The 23,525-nt window shown below is 40.6% G+C and overlaps 1 protein-coding gene across 1 annotated transcript in view; it reads left to right on the forward strand.

Annotated features, from left to right (window-relative positions):
- Positions 1-23,525, forward strand: part of ltbp1 (latent transforming growth factor beta binding protein 1) — a 75,731-nt gene that overhangs the window by 41,120 nt on the left and 11,086 nt on the right. Inside the window, 14 exon segments of the mRNA XM_032552719.1 lie at positions 327-628; positions 2,535-2,637; positions 5,234-5,256; positions 5,258-5,294; positions 6,122-6,244; positions 8,488-8,655; positions 10,313-10,486; positions 13,067-13,153; positions 13,339-13,461; positions 17,478-17,597; positions 17,871-17,993; positions 18,886-19,011; positions 19,191-19,319; positions 21,528-21,656. Coding sequence (XP_032408610.1) covers positions 327-628; positions 2,535-2,637; positions 5,234-5,256; positions 5,258-5,294; positions 6,122-6,244; positions 8,488-8,655; positions 10,313-10,486; positions 13,067-13,153; positions 13,339-13,461; positions 17,478-17,597; positions 17,871-17,993; positions 18,886-19,011; positions 19,191-19,319; positions 21,528-21,656 — 1,767 coding nt within the window.

The raw sequence follows: 23,525 nt of genomic DNA on the forward strand, positions 1-23,525 counted from the left end.
CCATGCTGGCCGGAGCCATCTGTCCCACCTTTAGGGAGCGGGTGAATGGATGGGAATATGACTGAGCCATAGTTGAACATATGGAACCAAACAGAATTAGAATAAATTGTGTTGAATTTATCTTAATGTAGCTGGATACTGATTTGATTAGGTCAAATATACAATTTGAAGAAGATTCATAATGATAGTATAAGACTTTTAGATTTACTTAGACATATTCAAAGGCTAACATAATATTCTCCTGATATCTGTTGCTTATTAGACTCCATTTTTCCTAAATTCCCTTAAAGCTGTAACTGTAATATCCATGTCTTGTATCTCACCAGTGTTCAACCCAGGCATTGTTAACATCCACATCAAACATCCCCCAGAAGCCTCAGTTCAGGTTCACCAAGTGTCCCAGTTGGACAATTACTCCAACAATGGGCACCAACAACAAGGGTCCCACTCAGGCTCCTCTTCATCCAGCAGCTACAGCTACCACCACTCTGAAAGCAGCCAGAAGGTTCAGCATCACGGCTACAACATGGTTCATCCCAACCAACATGGCTACAAGGTTCCCCATTACCAGCCCGTCGCCTCCAAGAACACCCTGGGTCGCTGCTTCCAGGAAACAGCAGCCGGTCAGGTAGACCGTCAGAGATCAGTACTACGAGTTACCGTCATGTCACACAACAGGCAGCTTTTCACTCTGTGTCTGTGTATGTATCCTAACAGAGAAAAGTTGTCGCCTGTTAGAGTGTTACTATGTTTTGACTGTTTCCAGATTACCCTGATTTCCTAATTTCCTCACATTATGTGAAAAAACAAGATTTGCATATTTATTTAGTTTAGGGTAGTTTGATTTAAATACATGCCCGTTCTGATAGGGTCTTTGCGTCCTGTCAGTCTCTGTCTTGCTATGTTTCCATCCAATTGTGAAGAAAAATACGACCTCGCCAAAAAAGAGAATGAAATGTTCAGTTTCATCCCTCTAGTAAGGTGCGCACTCAACAGTCCACCATAATCTATTTTTACTCATCATTTTTTTTAAATGACAATACTTCACTCAACTGCATTTCATTTTCAAACAGTTTAATTAATATTCAAGCAAGCTGAACGGAGAATCCACACCATAAAGCCACACATCAAGCAGATACATGTAACTCACAAATCATAAACATAAACATGGATTACCAATTTGTCTCAGAGTTTTGATATTAATCTTGAGGCTGAGTTCACACTCTTCAGCCCCACTGGAGCCTGGAATTGCAAGTGGCAGCTAAAGTTTTGAAATCAGGGAACATCTCTCAAATTGAAGTGATCAGAAATTGGCAAGATTCTGTGAGCGAGGGAGGATGCGCTCATTCTGTATCAAGCGCTCTCCAAAACCTCTATAACTTTTCAACGCGCTGTCAGCTCCTGGTTAGCAAGAACTTATATGTGTTTCCATCTCCCTTTTTGCGCATTAACTCTTTTTGTTTTGCAAAAACCATCTCAAGAGAGCATAAAAACATTTTTTGGAAAGTTAGGACATTTTTCGAATTTTGACGTTTCCATCAACCTTTTCTAATGCGAAACTTTGGCTACTGATGTTTAAAAGAGTTCCTTTTCCAAGGACAAATCAGCAGGTTGTGGGGGAAGCTGGAAGCAGTCACAATCTGCCATCTGCTAGATGACCACTTATGATAGGACGGTTGTGAGAGTTGTCATGACAGTGTGATCAGAGGTCGTGTCATTTTCAAACAGACCTGAAAAGAAGGACTTGTCTTCAAAATGTTCAGTTCAGGTTGACTAGGCTGGAGACAAATTTAGAAAGGCAAATCTGAAATGGCTTAGGCATGAGCAGAGGAGGTTAGTGAACATTTTGGACAGACGACGTTGAATGTAGAGCTGCCGGAGAGGAAGAAGAGGATGTGGCAGTGAAGGAGGTTGGTGAGTTAGAGGAAGGTTCTGTAATTAGGCTGAGGCTGGAAGCAGGTGATCTGCAGCGGCCCCCCTAAAAGGAGCAGCTGTAAGAAGCAAAACATCAAGTTAGAACCTAAAAGCAAATGTCTGCATGGGGTTTGCTCCTTCCAGACTACAGCCTGCTTTAACCTTCACACACCAGACGTAGTAAAATTCTTCCACTGAAATGTGTTCCACATCTGTCAAGCCAAGGTTAGCACAAACAGACCACAGCAGGTTGTTAAAAAGGACATCTTTATTGTGTCACTGCCCAGGACAATACAACCTGAGTCCAGTGGATGGTACTGATATCAGGTCCTAGACAAATAAAGAACAGATTCGCTGGCTGATGTGGAAAGAAATATCACTCCGCCGGGTTTTCAAGTCTTAAATAGTCATGAGCGGGTCACATTTTGTGAGGTTGTTTTTGCCATAAAGATAAAGAGTTGGATGCTGGCAGAGGAGAAGCATCAAAATGATTTGGAGAGGTGGAGGTTTAAATGTGTTCGACTGTAAATAATCAGGGATGGAGAGAAAGTTGAGCACAGATACACTTTGTGCTTTTCTTTATGAGATAAAATAATAATCCATCTTCCTTCCATCTGCAGTGTGGAAAAGCTTTACCAGGTCTGACCAAGCTGGAGCAATGCTGTGCAACAATTGGGACCTCCTGGGGCTTCCACAAATGCCAGAAGTGTCCAAATAAACCCTGTAAGTACAAATGTTCAACCCAGAGTAAAGACCTGTTTACCCTATGTGTCCTGGATGCACAGACTCTAAGTTTACAGACACAATAAGAGATGAGAAGAAGGTCTGGTTTGTAGGAGTTGGATCATTAAGCAGTTATGCAGGCTTTCCCCCAGTGTATTATAAGTGGACCACCAGGCTTTGCTTGCACCTTGCAAGGTCTAAGACTCGCCAATGGTGCCGTAATCGTACGCTCTTACAGCGCCTGGTAGTGCGCCTCTGAATTTTTGTACCTCTGCGCAGATCGAGTTACTATATTTGTAGTATATTTCCATATAATTTTAAAATCGGATTCATTTTTTCTTTTATCAATGACTCTTTATCTCTAAATTATTTAGTTATTCCAGTTATTTTGGCAAACCTAAGTATATGGCAACAACTGCATTTTCAGGAAAAGCTTTACTTCAAATGCAACTTTAGACTGTGTCGCCTTCACAATGGGACAGAACTAATTATCAACCAGTTGGCCACCTCATGCTTAGTTTCCACTTTGTGGTACGGCATGGGTCAGTGCAGCTCGGTTCGATATTTTATGCGTTTTCAGGAGAGCATTTCTACCGCCACACTCTAGAAAAAAACATTTACATGTGTTGTTGTTGTTGCAAGTAGTGACATTTTTCTGTCCTTCAATTAATGGAGAGTGTTGTGAGATGGCAGCAGCTGTAACTCTACCGTACCATTGTCCTGTGAACCTACAACTGAAGGAGGAACAGGAATGGTGTGGTACGTAAAGGTCGGTTTTATTGACTGCTTTGTCTATGGAAACAGAGTAAATAGCATACCGTACTTCACCGACCTTTGCTGTTCCACTCAGAGGAAATGAGGCTTTAATGTTTGTACGCTCTGTGCGTGTCAAACCGTAGTCACACCCCTATTTTTGTGAACACAATCTTGACCAATGAAGTTGATCTTGATTCTGGTTCCAATAATAAAAACTAAAGCACTGAAACATGCTTTATATATTAACACACAGGTTGCTCTGACCACAGGAGTTATTTCCAGAGAGGAAAGGGACTGAATGCCATGGTGGCATGTGGTGTCAGCCCTGGCCTCTCAGCTCTTTTTATAGAGTTATACAGAGTTGTGAGGGGGAGCTATGAAAGGTCCTGTCAGTCTTTTTATGTAGCAGCTAGCTATTCAACACTACTCCTTTTATAGATGGATGGGAGCTTTAAAGCCAAGGTTCACCATGTAAACCCAGAAAGGCTCCATTGAAACTCCAGTAAAGGATTTTGATTAAAACTCCTTTAATCAAAATCTTGTTTCAGGGTTTTAATTGAAACAGCTTGATTGCACCTGCATTTTAATCTGGCCGCTCCATTTTAACATAAAAGGTAGAGATGCTGATAAAAACTAAAGGTTTGGTTCATAATTCTTTTGTGGTTCATTACGACAACTTGAACCAAGGATCTATTTTCCCAGGTTGGAATCATTAGCTCCTGAGAAAATGTTACTCCAGGTGAATAATTAAGATTTCGCACATTTTCTTCTGATGGATATTTGAAAGAGTTTGTCTTTAGTGGTAAGTAGTTAAACACTTTGAGATAAATACTTATTTCATGTACATACAGTGGGAGGTATTACAAATCAGAGGATTTGTCTGCTGTTTTTTTCTCTGCAGGAAAGGCAAAGGTTTAAGTTCAGACATTTTTTTCCCCACTTCGTTTTACAGTTGAATGTGAAACAGTCCATTGTGCCTTAGAGACATTGGTAGCTGGTAGTTAATTTGGCTTTCTTGGTCAAACAAATGTTGCTTTGTTGTCTCCCACAGAACAAAGCCTCCGCTTGCAGGTATTTACAGTATGTACCAGTTCCCCGCTGGTGGCCTTATCCAGCAGTGGGGCTAAGCTTGGTTTCAGTTTCGACTGCAATGAGCTTCTCAGAGCAGTATTTGACTCACTGGAAGTTGTATTGCTTTCTGATCAATATTTACGCGTGTCATTCATACCTGCCTGACCCTGTTCTAGGTTAGGACCTAGGTTGCAGGCCGTCCCGGTTATCATTGGATGAGAGGTTGAGGTCTTCTGTCATTTTTACAAAGACTCAATCATGCTTTGGACTATGATTTACCAAACATCCAGCATCGTCTGACCGATGTGAAGAGAATGCCTAAAAAAGCAGCTTTTATGCCATTCATATGCCCATTTCTCACCCCGTCTTCCTAGATTTGCACAATATTAGGAACTTTTAATGTTGGAAAATGATTGTTAAATATTGCAATGATGATACCAGTTTACTCTTTTAAACCATCCTTATAGTGTCCCCACCTCTCCTGCTCGGCTTAAAGACATTAAAGATCTAAATGAGCTCTTGACATAAGACAGTAAACCAAAGTGGTCAAATTTAGTATAAGCCAGTAAGGCACGTGAAATTATCTGAAAATTGCTACGAATGACGACGAATGACAATCTCTGTGCCTTAACTAGACTTTAAAGATGCTTTATGTTCATTGTAGAAAGTGTGTGCAGTTCTAGAAACTCATTTAGACGCTCATAAAATATGCTAGTGTGTGTAGATTTATGAAGCTAACATTCCAGTTGCTCACTTCTGGCTTCCTCAGCTATCCCTCTGATAGACTGTCCTCCAGGGATATAAGAGGATCAACACTTCTCACTGCCAAGGTAAGAGCTTCACCTTTTAATTATTTTTTAGTGGTTCTAGTTGTTGACCTTCTATTTTCAACAGTGAAAGTTTTGGAAAAATTTGGACTGTTTGAATTAACTCAATGACATTTAGTACCAAACTAGCTGCAGAAGCCACACTTTACATGTGTGTACATTTATGGCTTTAACATGACAAACTTGGATGACTTCATATAGAACAAAATAAGACATTTTATTTCATCATTGTTTGTTGCTGCAGCATAAGTCTGTGTGAAATTTAAAAGGTACTGAAAGGTGCATATTTGACACCTTGTCATGGTTCTGCCTCATCTCTTGGTACGTGACCGCCGAAAACCCTGCAGCAATAAGAAAACACGATGAAGGGATGAGTGAAACTTGCTCTCTGACTGTGAATTTGAACAATCTATCGTAATATAAGCTGCAGTGCTGAAGTGATTCATTTTAAATGCCTATTTCCAGAACTCTGAACTCACGTTGCTGTGGTTTCATAGGAGAAAAGCATAAGAAACATCTTCATTCAGGAAGATGAACGTAACATAAAATAAAGCAAATACATTTTTACCCGACATTTAAAAATGTGGCAGTGTGTGCGGATATCGATGTTTTAGAGTTGTTTGTTTATGCACGTTTTAGCATAAAGATTTTCCTAAACATGTTAGCGCCTAACGGGAGACAAGACCAAAAGTTGTTCAACATTTTGATGAACACCAGTAGAATCAGCCGACTCTGCTTCTTAAAGATCACTTCATTGTTCTCGGAAGTGATTGACTCTTCAAAAGAACTCCCCTCGACTCAACATGTTTTCCATTTTTACCAACTGACAGATGTGGATGAATGCCAGCTGCAGGTCGTTTGTCCTAACGGAGGCTGTCTGAACACTGTGGGCAGTTACATGTGTACATGTAAACCTGGCTATGCCCCCGACGCCACTCTCACCAGCTGCATCCGTAAGTCCTCCAGTCTGCAACTCCAGTGGTTTCCTCTGTTTGACACATCCATAGCAACCAGTGGCTGCATTTTTATAATAAGTGTGTGCAAATCTGGGTCTGTATTCCGCTAATGTCGAAAAACACAATTTCGCAGTTGCGGTGTTCCCATTAAATAAGAAATGAAACTAAAATCACATGTGAATAAGCTTGTTCACATGATAAGCCGTTAAAAATCATGGCAGCGATGGATGTGAACAGTTAAATGAGATATATTCATAACTCAGCCATGGCGCTAGCCCTCATCATCTTATCCGCCATCAGCCATCTATTCAGTCATCGGAGCGACAAGCCTGTTATGCTTGGGAGTGGCTCTGTATGCAGCGTTTTGGGGAAATTGCAGTCTGTGATTTAACAGAAGAACTATGGCTTTAACACCTTAGGATGACACACAACTTTTTATGAACTGTGTGATGCTGTGAGAGCTCTGGTTTGGCCGGATGCACATTGTCCGAAAAAACAAAACAAAGACAAAAACAAACCATCATCCTACTACCACTTCCTGTCATTTTCTTTTAGGTTTCTGCCAGTAGTTACATCCCGTTGCTAGTCACGTGACTTGTACGATGCAAAAGCAAGTGTCTCTATTGCAATTTGGTGTAATACATTTAAATTAATACCTACACCTCATCCTGGAACAAAAACTTTTCATTGAAAACTTTTTTTTTATTTTTAAATTGCTAGGTTTCCATTATGCACATTTATTTTCGCACGTTCATTTTGAGCAATTTTATGGTAAATGGAAATGCAACTGGTGATGAAGTTTGGCTTGTTTCCATACTCTTTGAAGTTGATATTTCCTACCACACTTTGACAACAAAATGCTTCCTAAGACTAACTCACTGCCAGAGACTTATGGAGACAACATAGGTTTGTTTACGAAGTTACAGTAAAAAAAAGATAAAACTAAATCATTTTGACAGTGAGTGTGTGTGCCAAGCATCGGGGCACCAGAACAGAGTGTGTGTGTGTGTGGCATTTAAAGATTAAGACAAAATAGAACCTGAGTTTTCATTACTGTTCTCTTTAGTATGTCTTTGAATTTCTGACTCATATTATTATTGTCATATATATTTGTTGCATTTATTGACACAGTTACTGATTTGCTGAGTAATCTATTTCTGTATTCATTCTTAAAACTTGGGAATCGTCACTGGATTTAAAATTTAACGCAGTTCCCCTTTTCCAGCAGCACAGCTCTTAGTCTTGTAGAACGTTCCACAAAGTTGGAGGCTGAATTACCTCTTCAGCGCGTCATTAAGTTTCTCGGAGGCCTGGTAATGAACCATTCTTTTGATTCAGATGTCAAAAGAACACACCTGAACAGCAGCTCTTGAGGACTTGAGATGGCGACCCCTGCTGCATAAGATTCAGATCTGAGAACTGAGATGACTAAAGATGATTTTATGACCAGTGAAACATTTCTGGGCTGATTTAGTCGGACGTTATGTTCTACATCACAACCTTTAGTGAGCTTTCTTTCTAAAGCCATTTTGTAATGATTTAAAATCCTCGAAGACTTCGAAGACTTCAACAAGGTTCCGACGCATCGTAGACCCTCTACCTTACCTACCTGTGTGCATTGTGGTTTTCCAAAGGTTCATCTTTTAGATCCACCTTGAGTGTGTGTTCACTAAGCAAAACACACAGTTCCAGTTAAGGCCCCGGTAGAGTTTAACAAACTCAGTGTTTACATTTCTTGGCGAAACAACAGGAATGTATTTCCTGGCAAGCCTAAATAACTGCTTGCTGTGTAGATACCATCTGGTGACCTCAAAAAGCCACTCTTTGCTGTTGTCCTCTTAATAGTGACCTCCTGCATGCCTTGAACTCAGTCAGCATGTGTGTTAGTGCATGACGTGTGGGCATTTTTCTTGTTTTCTTCCAACTTGCAATCTTTTCTTTGTTTGGTGGACATATGTTTCTGTGTTGTTTTTTTTCTTAGCTTTGATTGTTTAGAGACCAATGATGGGTTTCTGTGAAACCACAAGAAGTCGTTGTGGAGAACCCAGCAGTAGAATGCTTGTTTATGTGCCGGGGTCCTGTTTTTGGATTTGTGGGCGAGGGAAGGTTTACTCTGGTGAAGGGAACTGCTTTATTTCTTCACGTTTTGTCCTCTCTCTTCAATATGTGTCTCCTACGCTTTCGTCTGCCATTTCCTACACCTCCACGTTCTCCGTCCTCCTCCTGGTGCTGCTCTTCAGCCAACACACCTGCCGTCCAGGAAGAAAAGGGCGCTTGCTTCCGCTTGGTCAGCTCAGCGAGGCAGTGCTTACACCCAGTGTCTGCCCAGCTGAGCAAGCAGCTTTGCTGCTGCAGTGTGGGCAAAGCCTGGGGCCCTCGTTGTGACAAATGCCCCCCTCCTGGAACAGGTAAGGCTCCCAGAGTATTTATCACTAAGGAGCGTTACCACTGGTCCTTCCTCCCAGCAGCTGTTTAACTTTATGACCATCATTAATTAATAAATTAATCTAAAGTCGATTGATCTTATCGGTCGACTAATGAATAATTGACAAGCGGCCATTTTCTTAAAAACCTGAGTTTTCTCTTGTGTCCAGAGGGTCGACCGTCTTTCCATAAGATGAAGGGCTTTATATTATGCTGAATTTTAAAAAAAGAAGCATGCAGTTATATTTAAAACAAATTTTGTCAGCTGTATTATACTGACCGAGTAAACAGAAAATTGTGGTTTTCTCACATTATTAAACTTTGCCATATTTATAAAATCTAAAAAACCCGGAACCTCTCAGGTTGCTGAATAGAAAAAACAAAGATGAAAAGAGTAGAATATGTGGACCACTTAATTTCCCATGAACACAGGGATGTTTGTGTCAGTGAAGTGGAGGGAAACTGATGTAGCTCTCTGCTGGCAGGACGGTCTACAGTCAGTGGTGAGAGCGATGCCCTGTGCTGTTAGTCGTGCTTTCAATTCAGCTTCCTTCTTGTTGTAGCACCACTAAGCGGGTTGTTATGGTTACTCTCAGAGGAACGTTAAAGCTTCAATCACCACAGCACACAAAATTAACCGTGCTCATTGGGATCAGGTCTTTTTCTTCCGTCAGGTTAGTTATTCTGTGTTATCCCCTCTTCTTTGCTCTCATATTCTCCCCCTCTTCGCAGCATGTCAGTATTTTTTGATTAAGAAGTTGAAGTTGCTGAATGAGCGCCGTTAGGGAGAAAATAAAGGAGTTTGTTGAGTGTTTATATTTCAGAACAGAACCGCAGTAGGTGCGTCTTGAATCCCACACCAGACTGTTTCACCCTCCCATTTTGGAAAGCTTCCGCCATTATTATTTCTCTTACAACTTGCTCTGCTTACGGATGACCAGCAGCGCCCTCTTTTGGATGGTGACCACACTACAACAGAAGGTTTAAGCAGACAATACAAGTTAATTGATTGGAACTAATTCTAATCTATGAAACCATTAATTGTATGTCAATTGTATTGTATATCAGTTCATTGTACGTTGATTAATCGTTTGCATCCCTAATGCTCTGCTGTTAGCTGGACTGTTTTTCCATGTCTTTGAGGAATATGCTCTTCTCTTGTATAGTCAAATATACGTTCACATTTTGTACAGTTTAAAAAAAGTACCTCAGTCAGTTACATGTTTCTTTGCTCTGAGTTTACTTTTTAATAAATCCACTGGGTTTCTTTTCTCTATGCTGGAAGTTTTCCCTTACTGTCTCCTATTGTTTTCTGGTTTTATATTTTTACTTTAATGTAAGTCTATATGATCTGCTGCCACTTTGCTACTGATACACCTGAATTCTCTCATTGGGGAATAAAAAAGAATGGTTCTATTCTATTCTATTCTATTCGTGGGAGGTATGCTGCTTATGTCTTTTTTTTCTCTAGGAATTATTGCTAAATATGTCTTTTAATGTTTATCCTAGTACATTAACAGCAGTTAAACTTTCAGCATTGGTGTCATAGTTTTGAATTTGTGAATCACAGTTAACATTATGCTTTTACTTACTGAAAATAATGATGGGTTGCTTTGTTGCCTGTGCTTGTGTCGTCTGTAGCCTTGTTTAAAGAAATCTGTCCCGGTGGAATGGGCTACACCGTTTTACCAAACCCTCCTGTAAACAAGCCAGTCACCGTTTTCCAGGAACCAGTTGACCTATTACCTCCGCAACCCCTGCCAACGCCAGAGAAACCAGTGGAGGCCTTTGGGACACAAGAAGAGATTCTTCCAGGTCAGGGTTTATTCATTTAGGATTCATATTTGCCACAGGAGTGTAAATTCAACAGCTTCATATGTTTTCCTCTCTGGCAGAGCTCTTAACATTCTGTGTCTGTTGTTGCAGAAGGTCTTGTCCTGTTTGTCAGTCCTGACTTTGCTTTGGTCATGCATGGTTTAGTATTACTTGCATTGTTTAAACTTAAATCAGAGTATCATTCTCTTTTTATAGCAGGAGCTGCTCAAGAAAGAATCTTCTGGTCATGCACACGCTGTACAGGTTGACTGGTCATGTTACTGGAACTATTTTAGATTAAAAATGTATTATCTCCATCCACCATTTACATATAATAACAAATATGTAAATATGTCATCATATTTACTCCATTATCTCATATTGTAGCTCTCAAGTCCTTTAATTCACATTGATGTTACTGCAGTGTCTCTAAGAAGCTAAATAAATCCTCACAGAACCAAGACAAGCTTTCTTTCAGTTTTGGTTCTCTGACCCAGAAATTTTGATTTCTAGGTCTAATACTAGACCTGGTGTTAGACCTAATGTCATACAGAGATCTGCCTCATCTGTTTTCCAGATGGACTGCTTTAAGATTACCAGGCAAGTCGAATTTATTTGGCAGCTCACCCTCATGCAAAATGGAAAAAGATGATTTCTGCACTTTTAGTAAAGATAAAGATGCTACAAGACCTATTCTGTCTTGTTTAGTGCTTTCTATTTATTACTCTTAAAAATATGGTACTGTAGGTTCAATACTCACTTTGGAAAATTACAACTCCAATTTAGCATTAGAAAGTCTAATTTGGGAGTCTTCTGGCATGAGAGTAGGATGATGAATCCTAACAGAAACATCCCTCATGTTGTTTCATTAGGGGAAAGTTTAAGCTGCTTTAGCTCGGTGTGGGCTCAGTTCAAACACGGCTCAGCCCAGCGGCCTGCAGGTGAGGGCTGGTGGGGGGTGAAACCTGGCTAAGAGAAGGAGATCAGCTTCAGCTGTTCCTGGTTATGAACCACGTTTGCCAACCTCCATGAAAAGAGAACACCGTGCAACATCTTATCCCTAATTGAACCAAAAATCCTGCAAACTTTGAATGTTCTGTTGTAAGTCGCAGTCAGAAAAGGAAAGATGAGGATCTCATCCACTGAACAGTTAGTATTATGAAAGTTATTAGTATGAAAATCATAGCTGATAGGCTTTTATCGATGCTGTAAACCTTTACAGTGCCACAGTGTTTTTTTTTTTTCTCTGGTGGTTGGTTGCAGCTCAACCATGTGGTAGTGGGTAGTTTATCCTTGTCAGGGGGCTTTTAGGCCCTGTTTACACTGAACTGTTTTTTTTTTTGTGTGAAACCGTAACATTTTTGCTGTTTGTTGTTTACACGTCGCCAGTGATCAGAGTCTCTGACACAGAACTTCTCTGAAACACTCCATGTGGAGGTGTGAATGCACATACGTCGACTTCATGACTGCAGGGTTTGCTCTACCCATGCTCTGGCAGATAGTAAAAAAAAAAGGCGGATAGCATTGTACTGTGCTGTGCTGCGCAACCTGTTCAGTTTGACACATATTCTGATGTGAAATACTGTATGTATGTGTTACATGAGAAGTTAGCCATCGTAAAAGGAAATGTACTTTGGGATTGATCCAGATACTTCACACACCGGTGAGGTGAAGAGTGACAGTCACATGCCAAGCTCACAGTGCCATCTAGAGCCCTGGCATGGCAACTACAGCAGAGTCAAGGTGGTTTGGCGATCTTGTCTAAACGTGGAACTTTTCCCCGATCAACATGTGAATATACTGACAGTTACCAGACAGAGACCAGACAGCGGTCTCTTACAAAGTCTTAGTTTTCAGATGACATGCAGGGTTTTTGTCATCCTTTTAAGTTAAATTTTTTTTAACATCACCCCTGCTGCAGCAGCACTTCTGTTGCATTTAAAACTGAAATCGGTGAATGATCAACAATCCTGGGCAGCTGGGATTGCTTTATTCTGTTTATTCAGCAGATAAATTGTAACTTCACTGGCTAAAATGTGTTTTATATGGTTACTTGATCTTGGTCTTCAAGGAGATGCTATAATCCTTTATTTAAGTATTTCCATTAAGGATGGCTCAATTTATCTAAAAAATATTTAAATGCAATCTCTGTAAAACACTGTGGTTGTTGTCGTGGGTAATGGGGTTGGAAAGCTATTTCTGTCTTATTTGGCCTTGGTTTCTGCAGCTGAAGCTGTGTTACCCTCTGTACCTTTGCTTTCATGCTAAGATGTGGCATTCTGATCATGCTTATCTACCTGTTCTTGTGCGCAGTAAAGGAAGCCCTGCACACTGAACTAGCACACATTCAAACATATTCTGACTAATTTTCAAATAAGAAATGCAGAATTGTTTGCACAATGTTAAAATTTAGATTTTTTTTTTTTAAAGAAATTTGATAAAGTTTTCAATTAAAGTCATGAACATCTCTATCAATATACTCGCGTTCAACTTAAGATATTTTCCAATAATGCCTGTCTCTACATATGTTGTATGGTTGAAAAATGTCTATAGTGGTGTGTCCTTTGTTTTATTTGATAGAAGTTGTTGAGAAGACGTCTCCTCCTGCTCCGGTGGAGATTCTCCCATCCAATGCGGGTCAGGACATCGCACCCACTCAGTTAGCTGGTCAGTTTCCTGCCTGACTGGGTTTCATGTTTTCTGATGGTTTCACTGTGCAACATTTAAAAGACAAATATTGCCAAATGTTATGCTACTTTTCAATAGATGCCATGTGCCGCTGGTATTTCTTTATGACAGTATCTAGTCTCTCATTCCTGTGGAAGCAATTTATATTTGCCTGTTTTTGTCAGAGGTGGACGAGTGCGAGATCCCTTACATATGCGGGCAGGGGGTTTGTTACAACACAGCTGAGAGCTACATCTGCCACTGTGATGAGGGATTCCACCTGGATGACAGCCAAAGCACCTGCGTAGGTAAGGATGGAACGAGGGAGGTCGGCTGAAACACGTCTAGGGATGCATGTTTCACTAGAGAGCTCAGAAGGGAGCGCATACAGAGCTCAGCAGACACATGCAGCTAAAGTTTTGTTTCTAATCAATGTAAGATCAGTCCTCCTGTTCAAAAAAACCTCCAGCAGGTTTATGAAAAAGTGAAACATATTTGGAGCATCCAGCTTCTTGCAAATTGCAGTTTGAAAATACAAAAGAAACAAATTCAGTTCAACAAATGCAGAGCTTTAATCACGATTGTAATCGCTAAGATTGATACTGAAGGTTGTCTGCGGTTGAAGGATTTCTTTTTTGTCTTTGGCAAAAGATCAGGAGCCATTTCTCTATCGCTAGACACATTTTTTTTTGTATTTACCCAGAATGCCATCTGTTGTAGTTCTGCTTCAACATAGCAGAATGTTGAACAGCTCTGAACAGCTTGGCATACACATATGCATTCGAAATGGCACCAGAGTTCACTTCAATTGAACTGAGACTTAGGTTTGTAGAGATGGACCAGAGTTTGCTGTTTTGGTCTGCATCAGAATTCAGTTTACGCATTCACAACTCACAAAGCAACTGCACTTTCTAGGCAAATTATCCAGAGCTTGATTAAAGCAGATTAAACAGAGCTGATGTGAATGCACCCTAAAACACACAACTCTTCTTTCCTGAATGTGTAACAACACATCTGACTGAAGGTGTCTTATTTTTGAATATCAAAGTAATGAGAGAATCTTGACAATCTTTACCTGGACCAACTGAAAAATGTGTTCGGTTTATTGGTTTTGTCCAATCTGTCATCAACCTGTTCCTTCTTCTGCTTGAGGCCTGACGTCCTTTTCTTCCCTGGCAATCCACATCTAGCATTGCTTTGCTGGAGTTTGCTGTCTACCTTCTTCCTGTATGTCTCATTGTTGTTTCCAGTCTTCATTCATTTATCAGGAATTTGCTGTATTCCTCCTTGAAGACTCTTTTTGGTGAGCGAGTTCTTTTAGGTCTCTGGTGATTTCAGGGTTTGTGGTTGAGGAATTTACTGACCTAATGGTCAAATTGTGACGACAGAGTTATGAACAAATTGCCTCCTGATAGACGCAACCATGTAAACAACCACGGCTTCCAAAAAGAACAAATGTTCAGTCTAACTAAATATCTTGGTATTAACAGGACTTATAAATCAGTGGAATTTTAGGAGAGACCAGCAATCAGGCTGTTACTAGTCTGTGCACCCACTGGCCTCACCACTCTTGTGAGGACATAAATACAATTCACTCTATCATTATGTGGTTTCCTGCCATTTCAGCCCAGCACTCCCTGCCCACCAAAACGACACTGGACCAGTGCTGCCTGGGCAAGCGGGCCTCATGATTATTTCCTCGTAGCTGCGGTAGAATCTCTTCTCCGTCTTTGCGGAGGAAGAGGGATCACATTTAGATTTCTGTAAAAAAACCAAAAAAATGTACAGAGCTTATTTATATGCAACCAAAATATGTATTAACAGGAATAATAGAGAAAACATACTGAGAAGAAGATGGTTTGAGACATAGGTGGGATCCTAGAAAGAGAAACAACACACTGTGGCGAAACATGTGGTGCAACGTTTATTCAGCCGTCATATATGCACGTGCCAACTAAAACTTCAGCTTACACTGGTTTAACCAGTGTGTGCCCCTACATTTACTAAATGAAATACAGTTTGAGATCTGTGCACTAAAAGGTGAATAATTGTTTCTCACCATTATGCAAAGTTTATTTTTTGCCAGTTAGAGCCATACCATACTGCACTAAGCACTTTGCATTGCCTTGTTGCTGAAAATGTGCTATATAAATAAAATTACCTTTACCTTTACATGTTAGTTGATTCTAACTACCATGTTCCGAACTAGTGAGCTCAAGAGGAACGTGTTGCTTGGACATGACAATTCTGTCATTCTCCATGTCTAAAACAGTTCCTGCTCGTTTTACAGACATTTTGTTCAACAATAAAGGAATATCAATCACTTGAGTTTCAATGTGGCACTTTGTTTGCCCGATCGTGGCTCGAAGGTTCATTTTTTCTGTTGTAATGTACCAGATAGACCATCTCCAGATTTGAAAGGTCTGCAGCATTTGGTCAATTTGGCTTTAGCTTAGGTCATTTATGCAACTATCCAGCTACTTGCTACCACTTACACATGCATGCAGTGTCAATGATAGCTGATCCCAGTGATTCAGTTTGGAAGATCTCAAAGTCTCTCTTTACCTTAGTAAATAATATAATGTTCCATTTATCCATATTTTCATCTTCTGTCAACTTTACTTCGCTTCTCTGATGCAGGCAGTCTTCGGCCTAATGGACAAATGCCCCATATTTGTCAAATGGATTTGTACTTTGATGAGACTACTAGCGTCTGCTTTTTCTTGTCCAAGTCCGTAGCAAGTCTCCAATTAGTAGCTTAATTTTTCCTGCACTTTTAAGGCCCGGCTTCATCAAACATCAGCGCTACTCTGTCATTTGAAACCATTCTCTACCATGAAACTGCCAAAAAAACATGTTCTTAGTCTCGCAAAATTTATTGTATCTCTATCTTTATTGCAGGGGAAAAGGTAACAAAACCTTCTCGCAGAAATGACACACTTCCTCCCAGAGGACTTCAGCAAATTTGTGAGCTGGTCTAATTTTAGCAATCAATTTTCCTAAGAACAAATTGATTGCTAAGGGCTGAAGAAGTTTGTTTTTCACAGCAGATTTATTTCACAAATATCTGGGCGCTATCACGATGAACATAAATATATATAAATTTTGTTGCAGTTTTCTCTTGACTAAAGATCATTTCTATGAAAGCCAATAACTGCACAGTTAGAAACCAGCCTTAAGCCACATCTTGCCCAGGTGTCATACTTAATGACCTTTAGAGACAGCAACCTGAAAGAAAGAGAAGGGAGAAGACAAGCAGCTCAGGAGGTGAACAACCGATGACTCTATTGAGGACTAATACCTTCCTCTGAGTCACAGATCCCTGGAAATATCCTGTTTGAAGATTTGATATATAAGCAACAACAATATATGCAGATCTCACAAGAAAACTCTGTTATTGTCACCAACAGTGTCAGAAGGATTTTCTCAGAATTGTTACACAACATCCCTTAATTGTTGGAAAATGTGTCTGTGGGTGAGGAACAATTTGAAGTCATTTCCTGAATTCCTGAATTTTAGAGGAGCTAATTTTATTTGCATCTGACATAGCTGTGGCTTCATGTATTGTTTTCACAAAAGCATCTCACAGATCATTTTCAAGAAATGGTCAAAAGAAAAACAATAAGGAAAGCAAAAGTGACCTTAGAAAAAGGCAATTTATCAATAAAAATAACCCTGTATCTGAAATAAACTGAGGAATTAAAGTGTTTACATTTTTCAAATTAGAAAAACACCAAATGACTCCAACCCTTAGTTAAAATTTTCCGGCTCGAGGTGCTGTGGTGGCACAGGGATCAAGCACAACCCACATATGGAGGCCTTAGTCCTCGACGCGGCTGTTGCAGGTTCGTGACCTGGTGACCTTTGCCGCATGTCTTCCCCCTTCTCTTATTACCCTCTTTCCTGTCGGCCCAGAGCCAATAAAAAATAATTCAGGCTCAGTTTGTTTCTCATCTGGCAATGAGAACAGAGATAAACACAATTTTGTTTGGAAGCCTAATGATATTTTGGTCAGTTATCCATAAACAGCTTTATGTCCCTCATGCCCTGAACAAGTTTTCTTTTGTTTTTACATATGCAAGTGCCCTCAAGGGGGACCTCAGAGTGTTTGGTGAGAGGCGTCTCCTCTTCTGGCAATGATATAATTACCATTGTCCAAATGCTAGCTTACAGCTGCCATACATTGTATCTCAGATAATTCCTTGCAGTTTAATTGGCTGCTGGGCGGCAGAAGGAGGAGCTCTTCAAGAGCGCCATTCATACAAGAGCTGGAACTGGACACAAAATCACAGCTGTCTGCTTTTCTTTTGTCTCTCCTTCACAGACATTGATGAGTGTGAAAACAGGACAATGTGTCCTTCAGGTATTTGCTACAACAATCCTGGAGGTTACAGCTGTGGTACCTGTCCTCTCGGCTTTGTAGGGCAAGGAGGTCACTGCATTGGTAGGTCTGACTCCTTATGTTCACTGATACTCTCTTATTGTAACTAACATGCTCTAGGACTGCTTGATTCTTACTAAAATGTGAACAATAGTTCCTTTATGTGAACAACCTCAACACTGAACTGGATCAGTTCTCAGATTTGTCTGAATTGACTGTGTGAGAATTAGCTGCTGAAAAGACAACACTGAAAAAGCACACTGTTTATGCAATAACACACAACAAAGATGAACTCTTCGTTGACAATGTAAAGTGCAAACCTTTGTATCTTTCCAGATATAGACGAGTGCCATGACGAGCGAGTGTGTGTCAGAGGCCACTGCCTGAACACTGAAGGCTCGTTCCTGTGTCAATGTGGGCCCGGGTTCAGAGTGTCATCAGCTGGGGACCAGTGCGATGGTTTGTATTTATCACTTAGACTTAACTGTTAATCATTCAGCTTGAGTCAGGCTCTCGCTTTCACTTACTGAATCAGTGGTTGACGTGCAGGTGTGTCTCTCCGTATGGTAGAGCAGCACTGAAATGCTTTTTTTTTAATATTCAGAGTAAAACTCATTATATAGATTTATTCCTTACAGGATGATGTATTTTATCTACACAATTATGGGGAAGACGGCAGAAATCCTCCAAAAGCTGGGATACAATTGGTCACAGAATGCTGTAGCGAAGCATGTTAATGAAAAATCGAGTGGAAGGAAAATGTGTGGTAAAACTTGTATATAAGAAACAGAAACAACCCAGCTTTGAGAGGAGTACAACCCTAAACTGAGACAAATAGATTGATGAAACTGAGCGAAATTTCCCAATAATTTATTTATTATTTGCATTTCACTTTTCGAATTGAAGTGCGGAAAATTTTTTTTAGTGATATTGTGAAATGCACCTGTGTTTTGGATAAATTGGTCAAGAATCAAAATTTAAAAATGTTTATATAACTAATTAGTTTCTTTTTAATAGAATCTCTAAATGTGGACAGAAACTCTCTTTTTCTGTATCTTTCACTGAATTAGATAATCTACTAACTTCTTCTTCTTTTTACCAAAACATACTCTGCAAACTATTTATGGTGATTGTTATAGTTTACGGTAGATGCATGACCAGTTGCTTTTATTTCTTTTGTCTTCCTTGTCTGTCTGTCTTCCTTTTTCTTATTTTAAATAACTGCTTATCTGAATCCAAACCTGGCATATTGATACTTAATGCGGCAAATATGCCCTCCAGTTTTACCATCCTAATCGATAAAAATAGACCAAACAAACTGGCTCTTCCTCCTCCTGTGTTTACAATCCAGATGCGGATGAGTGTCAGGAGGAGGTTTCTCCGTGTGTGTCTGTGGGAAAGTGTGTCAACAACATGGGCTCCTACACCTGCACCTGCCCCGAGGGCTTCAGGCAGATCAATGACACCAGCTGTATAGGTGACGAGTCACACTGCTTTATGTGGTTGCTATTGTTTGTGTGTTTTGAGGTTGAAGTTCCTCTTTGAACTGATGGGGCTCCAACATCCTAGCTGCTGTAAAGCTGCCAGACGCCTCAGTAATACTACATAAACTTGTTTAAACTCCGTTCTCTGCTGCTTTGGCCTGTCACTTCCCAGATGTGGATGAGTGTGTGGAGGAGGCTGAGCTCTGCTCCCCTCATGGTACGTGTCTCAACACCGAAGGCTCCTATCTGTGTGTGTGTGACAGTGGGTTCACCGCCAGCCTCCATGCGCCCTCTTGTGATGGTAAGACAACTATACATGCACAAGCACACCGATTGTTTTGGAAAGATAAATATGCTTAATAAATATACCTAATAATGCCGTTTCCCCTCTGTTGTAATACCTGGAAAATCACATCGGATCAGAAGTTCCACAGAATAAATGTGATACTTTGCTACTAGTCCAGCTTATTTACCTTTAAAAATAAGGGTGGTGTTATCCTGTCCTGTTGAACCTTGTTGTGTTTAGAATACAGAAGATGCATAAAAGTGAAAAAAATTCAACCTGATATCAATAATAGCTTTCACTCATCTATTGCAAAGACTGAATATCCTCTAGCAGTGTAAGTTAGAAGTAGATGGATCGATCCAAAATATCTATACCAAGTGTGAGTCAGTATTGGACCAACACTAGCATGACAAACTCGATGCTTTAGTTTCAGTTTCCCTCTTAAAATTGTATTTCGTTTTGGTATTGTAATTTCTCAACTCTATGAAAAGATTTTGCTTTGATCTCAAATGATCCTTTTTTGCACTTTATTTAGAAAAAAATGCATGTCGGCTTGTTTTGTTTTTTTGTTCGTTTCTGTTCGTCATGTTCGTCTTACAATTTTTGGTAGACGCCTATAAACTTCATCTAAATTCTGCCTTAACAAGTCTTAACAAAATAATTCAAAGGACAACCACAAATCAGAACGATCAGAATTTTGATGACACACTTAATAACAAGCATTAGTAATGATATAGGTATTGGTACAGGTATTGGCGATACTGGCCTTGTTTCGGTATCAGCAATATTGACCCTATTTTCAGCTGTACTTTGGTACTGGTATGGTATGACACACCTCTAGTGAAAGTAAGGAAGTAACCCCAAGCAGCGGGGTTAGTATTTATTATGGACCACCTGTTGAGACAGTCCTAGAAAAGTACTGGTTGATTGGAAGGGAACATGACATGCATTATCCAGTATATGTTTTATATGTCATAAAGCTAAATCAGCACTTCTTTTGTCCAGAAGAAAGTTCTGGACAAAAACTTTGTAAAGAAGTTTTATCTATACAAGATAAGACTTGTATAGATAAAAGTGTAAAAGTATACTTTTATCTATAAAAAAGTATACTTTTTATACTCAGTATATTCCTGATCCACTGTTGAAACCATGGCAATGAGATGGGTTGAAAGGCCTTCAGTACCCCCACAAATGCTGGGGGTCCACTGTACTTCCAAACAGCTAAACTAGTCAAGTGTAATTAGCATGTAGTAACCACCTAACTGGCAGTAAGCATCAGTATTTCCTCTCATTAAGTAAAACAAGTCTAAGCCATAGGAACGGTGTTATTGTGGAACACTTTGGTTTATCCTGATGCAGAATCACATTTAGTGGGTCCAGTTACAATGTGGAGAAATAACTACGTATTTTCTATTGTGTTCACCTACAATAAAATTTTATCTCCATTCTATTATTCAAAATAATAATTTCTGGAATCCTGGTTGGTTTCCATACACGTGTTGTTAACTTCAGGCGCTTCTCGCAATATTTCAGTTGACTTCCAGGCACCATTGATTTATTCCGATTCAGCCATTGGGAATGCCTCGGGTGCCGACAGCTCTCCAGATCAGTTCTCCAGGCAAACAACAGCTCTGTGTCACCATGTCTGCCCTGGTTTTCATCATCCTATTCTATATCTCCATCACTCTGAGACACTCGGGGATGACACGGCAGATGAGAAGAATATCAACAATTTCCTTGAGATGTGTTGCCCCAGCTTTCAGCACCGTGGAGGGAGTCCAGGGCGTCATGTGTCAGAGCTGCTTCATGCTCCCTCTGTTACCTCCGAAAACCCGAGAGGAACAGGAAGAGAAGCAGACGGAAGACTTTAAGCTTGCTGTCTAGACTTGCAGGAATATTTGTTGACCTCTCTCTTGTGATTTATGCAAACTCAGACTCCAGTGAGAATGCATGTGTGTGTGTAGCAGTCTGAGTGTATATTTTTTATGGCGGGTCCTTCAGTTATAGAGCATACCAGAATTCATTACATTGCACTCGTCCTCGTTTACTCTTAATGCTGCAGGTTTTAATGTGTCTTCAGGGGAAAGTGAGGAAAGGCAGATGTTTCTTCAGATATTTCATTCTTACACCTCATAAAATACAAAGCATAAAACTGAAAGGCCAACGTTGAGGCATGTGAGTGGTGAAGTTGTTGAGCTTTTTTCTGGTTTCTACTGTTTTCAGACATTGATGAGTGCGGTCTCAACGAGACGCGCTGCGGGCCCCACGGCTACTGTGAGAACCGGCTGGGCTCCTTCCAGTGCCTCTGTGACCAAGGCTACCAGGAGTCCCAGGACGGCCACGCCTGCGAGGGTGAGTGTTTGGCTCATATCGAGTGCGTGTCGGGTTAGACTCACCGATGAAAACAGTTACAGCTCCAGATGAAATATGGCCCACATGCAGTTTGATTAGGAGCTGACACATCCAGAATGGCACCGGGAAGCAGTGCTTTGCAGTGTTCATACTCCTCAAAATAGGGCTGGATTGAAAAACTCATCATGATATAAGCATTCCAAATGAGTCGATATTGATAATTGTCGATATCAATAATGATTGATTAGTTTTTTGCTTTAAATATCTGAAATACCGCCAAAGTGGTGGCCCAACCTTTTCCTGTTATATCCAGTTTTCACCTCACGCCATTGTTGTCAGGCAAGACCTGAAACTGCTGCTGCGCAAGTTACTCAACAAGTTGCTGCTAGGGAACCGAAGAGTGAGTTAGTTGATGCCACCAACCTTGCTCAGCTCACTGTGAGAGGTTGAACAGCTAAAGCCTTTCCTCTGCCTATGTCTCTCAGAATGCTATGCGGTTCTGGATCGGAGTTCCGTGAATATTTTTTTAACCAAGAGCCAAATTAATGCTTTGTGCATACTGGTAATATTTGTGTATGTGAAATATGTGCCTCTTGGCTGCTTCTCTTATTACTGCTTCCCTGGCCATCCCTGACAGATTAGGTGGATCCATGCTTTGGTAAGTCTGCAGCTGGTAACTGGTTGCAGTGAATTTTACTGAGGGATATGAAAGTAAAGTGAGGTAAATACAAATCCTTGCCATATTATTAGGATTCAATTGTAAAACCTGTGAATTTACTTTCCACTTTACAGTGACACATTGCTTTATGTTTGGTCTGTCACGTTAAATCCCAATAAAATAAATTCAAGGTTACGGTTCTAAAGTGACAAAATGGCTGTACTTAAAGCTGCAGCGTTACTGCTCTCCTGTGTGAAACCTGGACTCTGTATTCAGGAAGGATAGGAGAGCAGCCCAACCATCTCTGAAGCAGTTACAGTTTGCCTCTGTTATCTTTGGCTATGGCAGTGACTTCAGATAAGATTTGAAAACAAGAATAATGAGCATAATAATGCATCCTAGTGGAATGGAAGGACCTGGAGATCAGGCTGAAAACCATTGGTTTTGTTCAGATTTGATTTGGAGAAGCTGAAAGGCTTCATGCTGTTCCCATCCAGTTTGATTTCCTCCAGCAGGATGGCTTGTCACCACCTATTCCCAGCCACTACACACAAATATGCACACACACACGCATGCTCGCCCACAATATCCCTACCCATACCCCTAACCATCACATACCTCTAACTCTAACCCTCATCAAAAGTCAATTCACACCTTAGTCCTAAACCTAACCCCTAACCCAAAAACATTTCCCCGCATGGGGACCAAACAGCAGTATCCCCACATTGCAGACAGAAATAGGTCCCCAAAAGAATATAAAAACATGGTTCACACACGCACGCGCACCCCCCTGCACACTTAGTGGGCAATGCCACCAAAACACACATTTTGTTTCCAGACTTAGAATACAGTATTTGCTGCGTGCCCATTTAAACACAATTGCCATCTGTTCCTTGGCAGTTTCCTGGTCCCACCCGAGTTCAGCCCAGCCTGCTGCCAAACCGTCACTGCACTGTGGCCCTTACACATGGAATCACTTACACAGAAACACCCCGACTGGAAGCCAACAGCGGTGGTGTACCACTAACCAGTTAGAATGAGTGTTATTTCACTTTCTTCCTCTTTTCCAGCCTGGTCTGCTGTCTGATCAGCCAGCGCCGTCTGTTTCCTCTCCGTTTTCAATCTGTCCTCCCCTTTAATCGTGTCATTTCCCTCCAACCAAAGTGAACTTTACGTCTTTTTAACAGGACTATTTAATAATGTCTCCAGTT

Source organism: Xiphophorus hellerii, chromosome 22, assembly GCF_003331165.1.
Source record: "Xiphophorus hellerii strain 12219 chromosome 22, Xiphophorus_hellerii-4.1, whole genome shotgun sequence".
In the NCBI taxonomy this organism is placed as follows: Eukaryota; Metazoa; Chordata; class Actinopteri; order Cyprinodontiformes; family Poeciliidae; genus Xiphophorus; species Xiphophorus hellerii.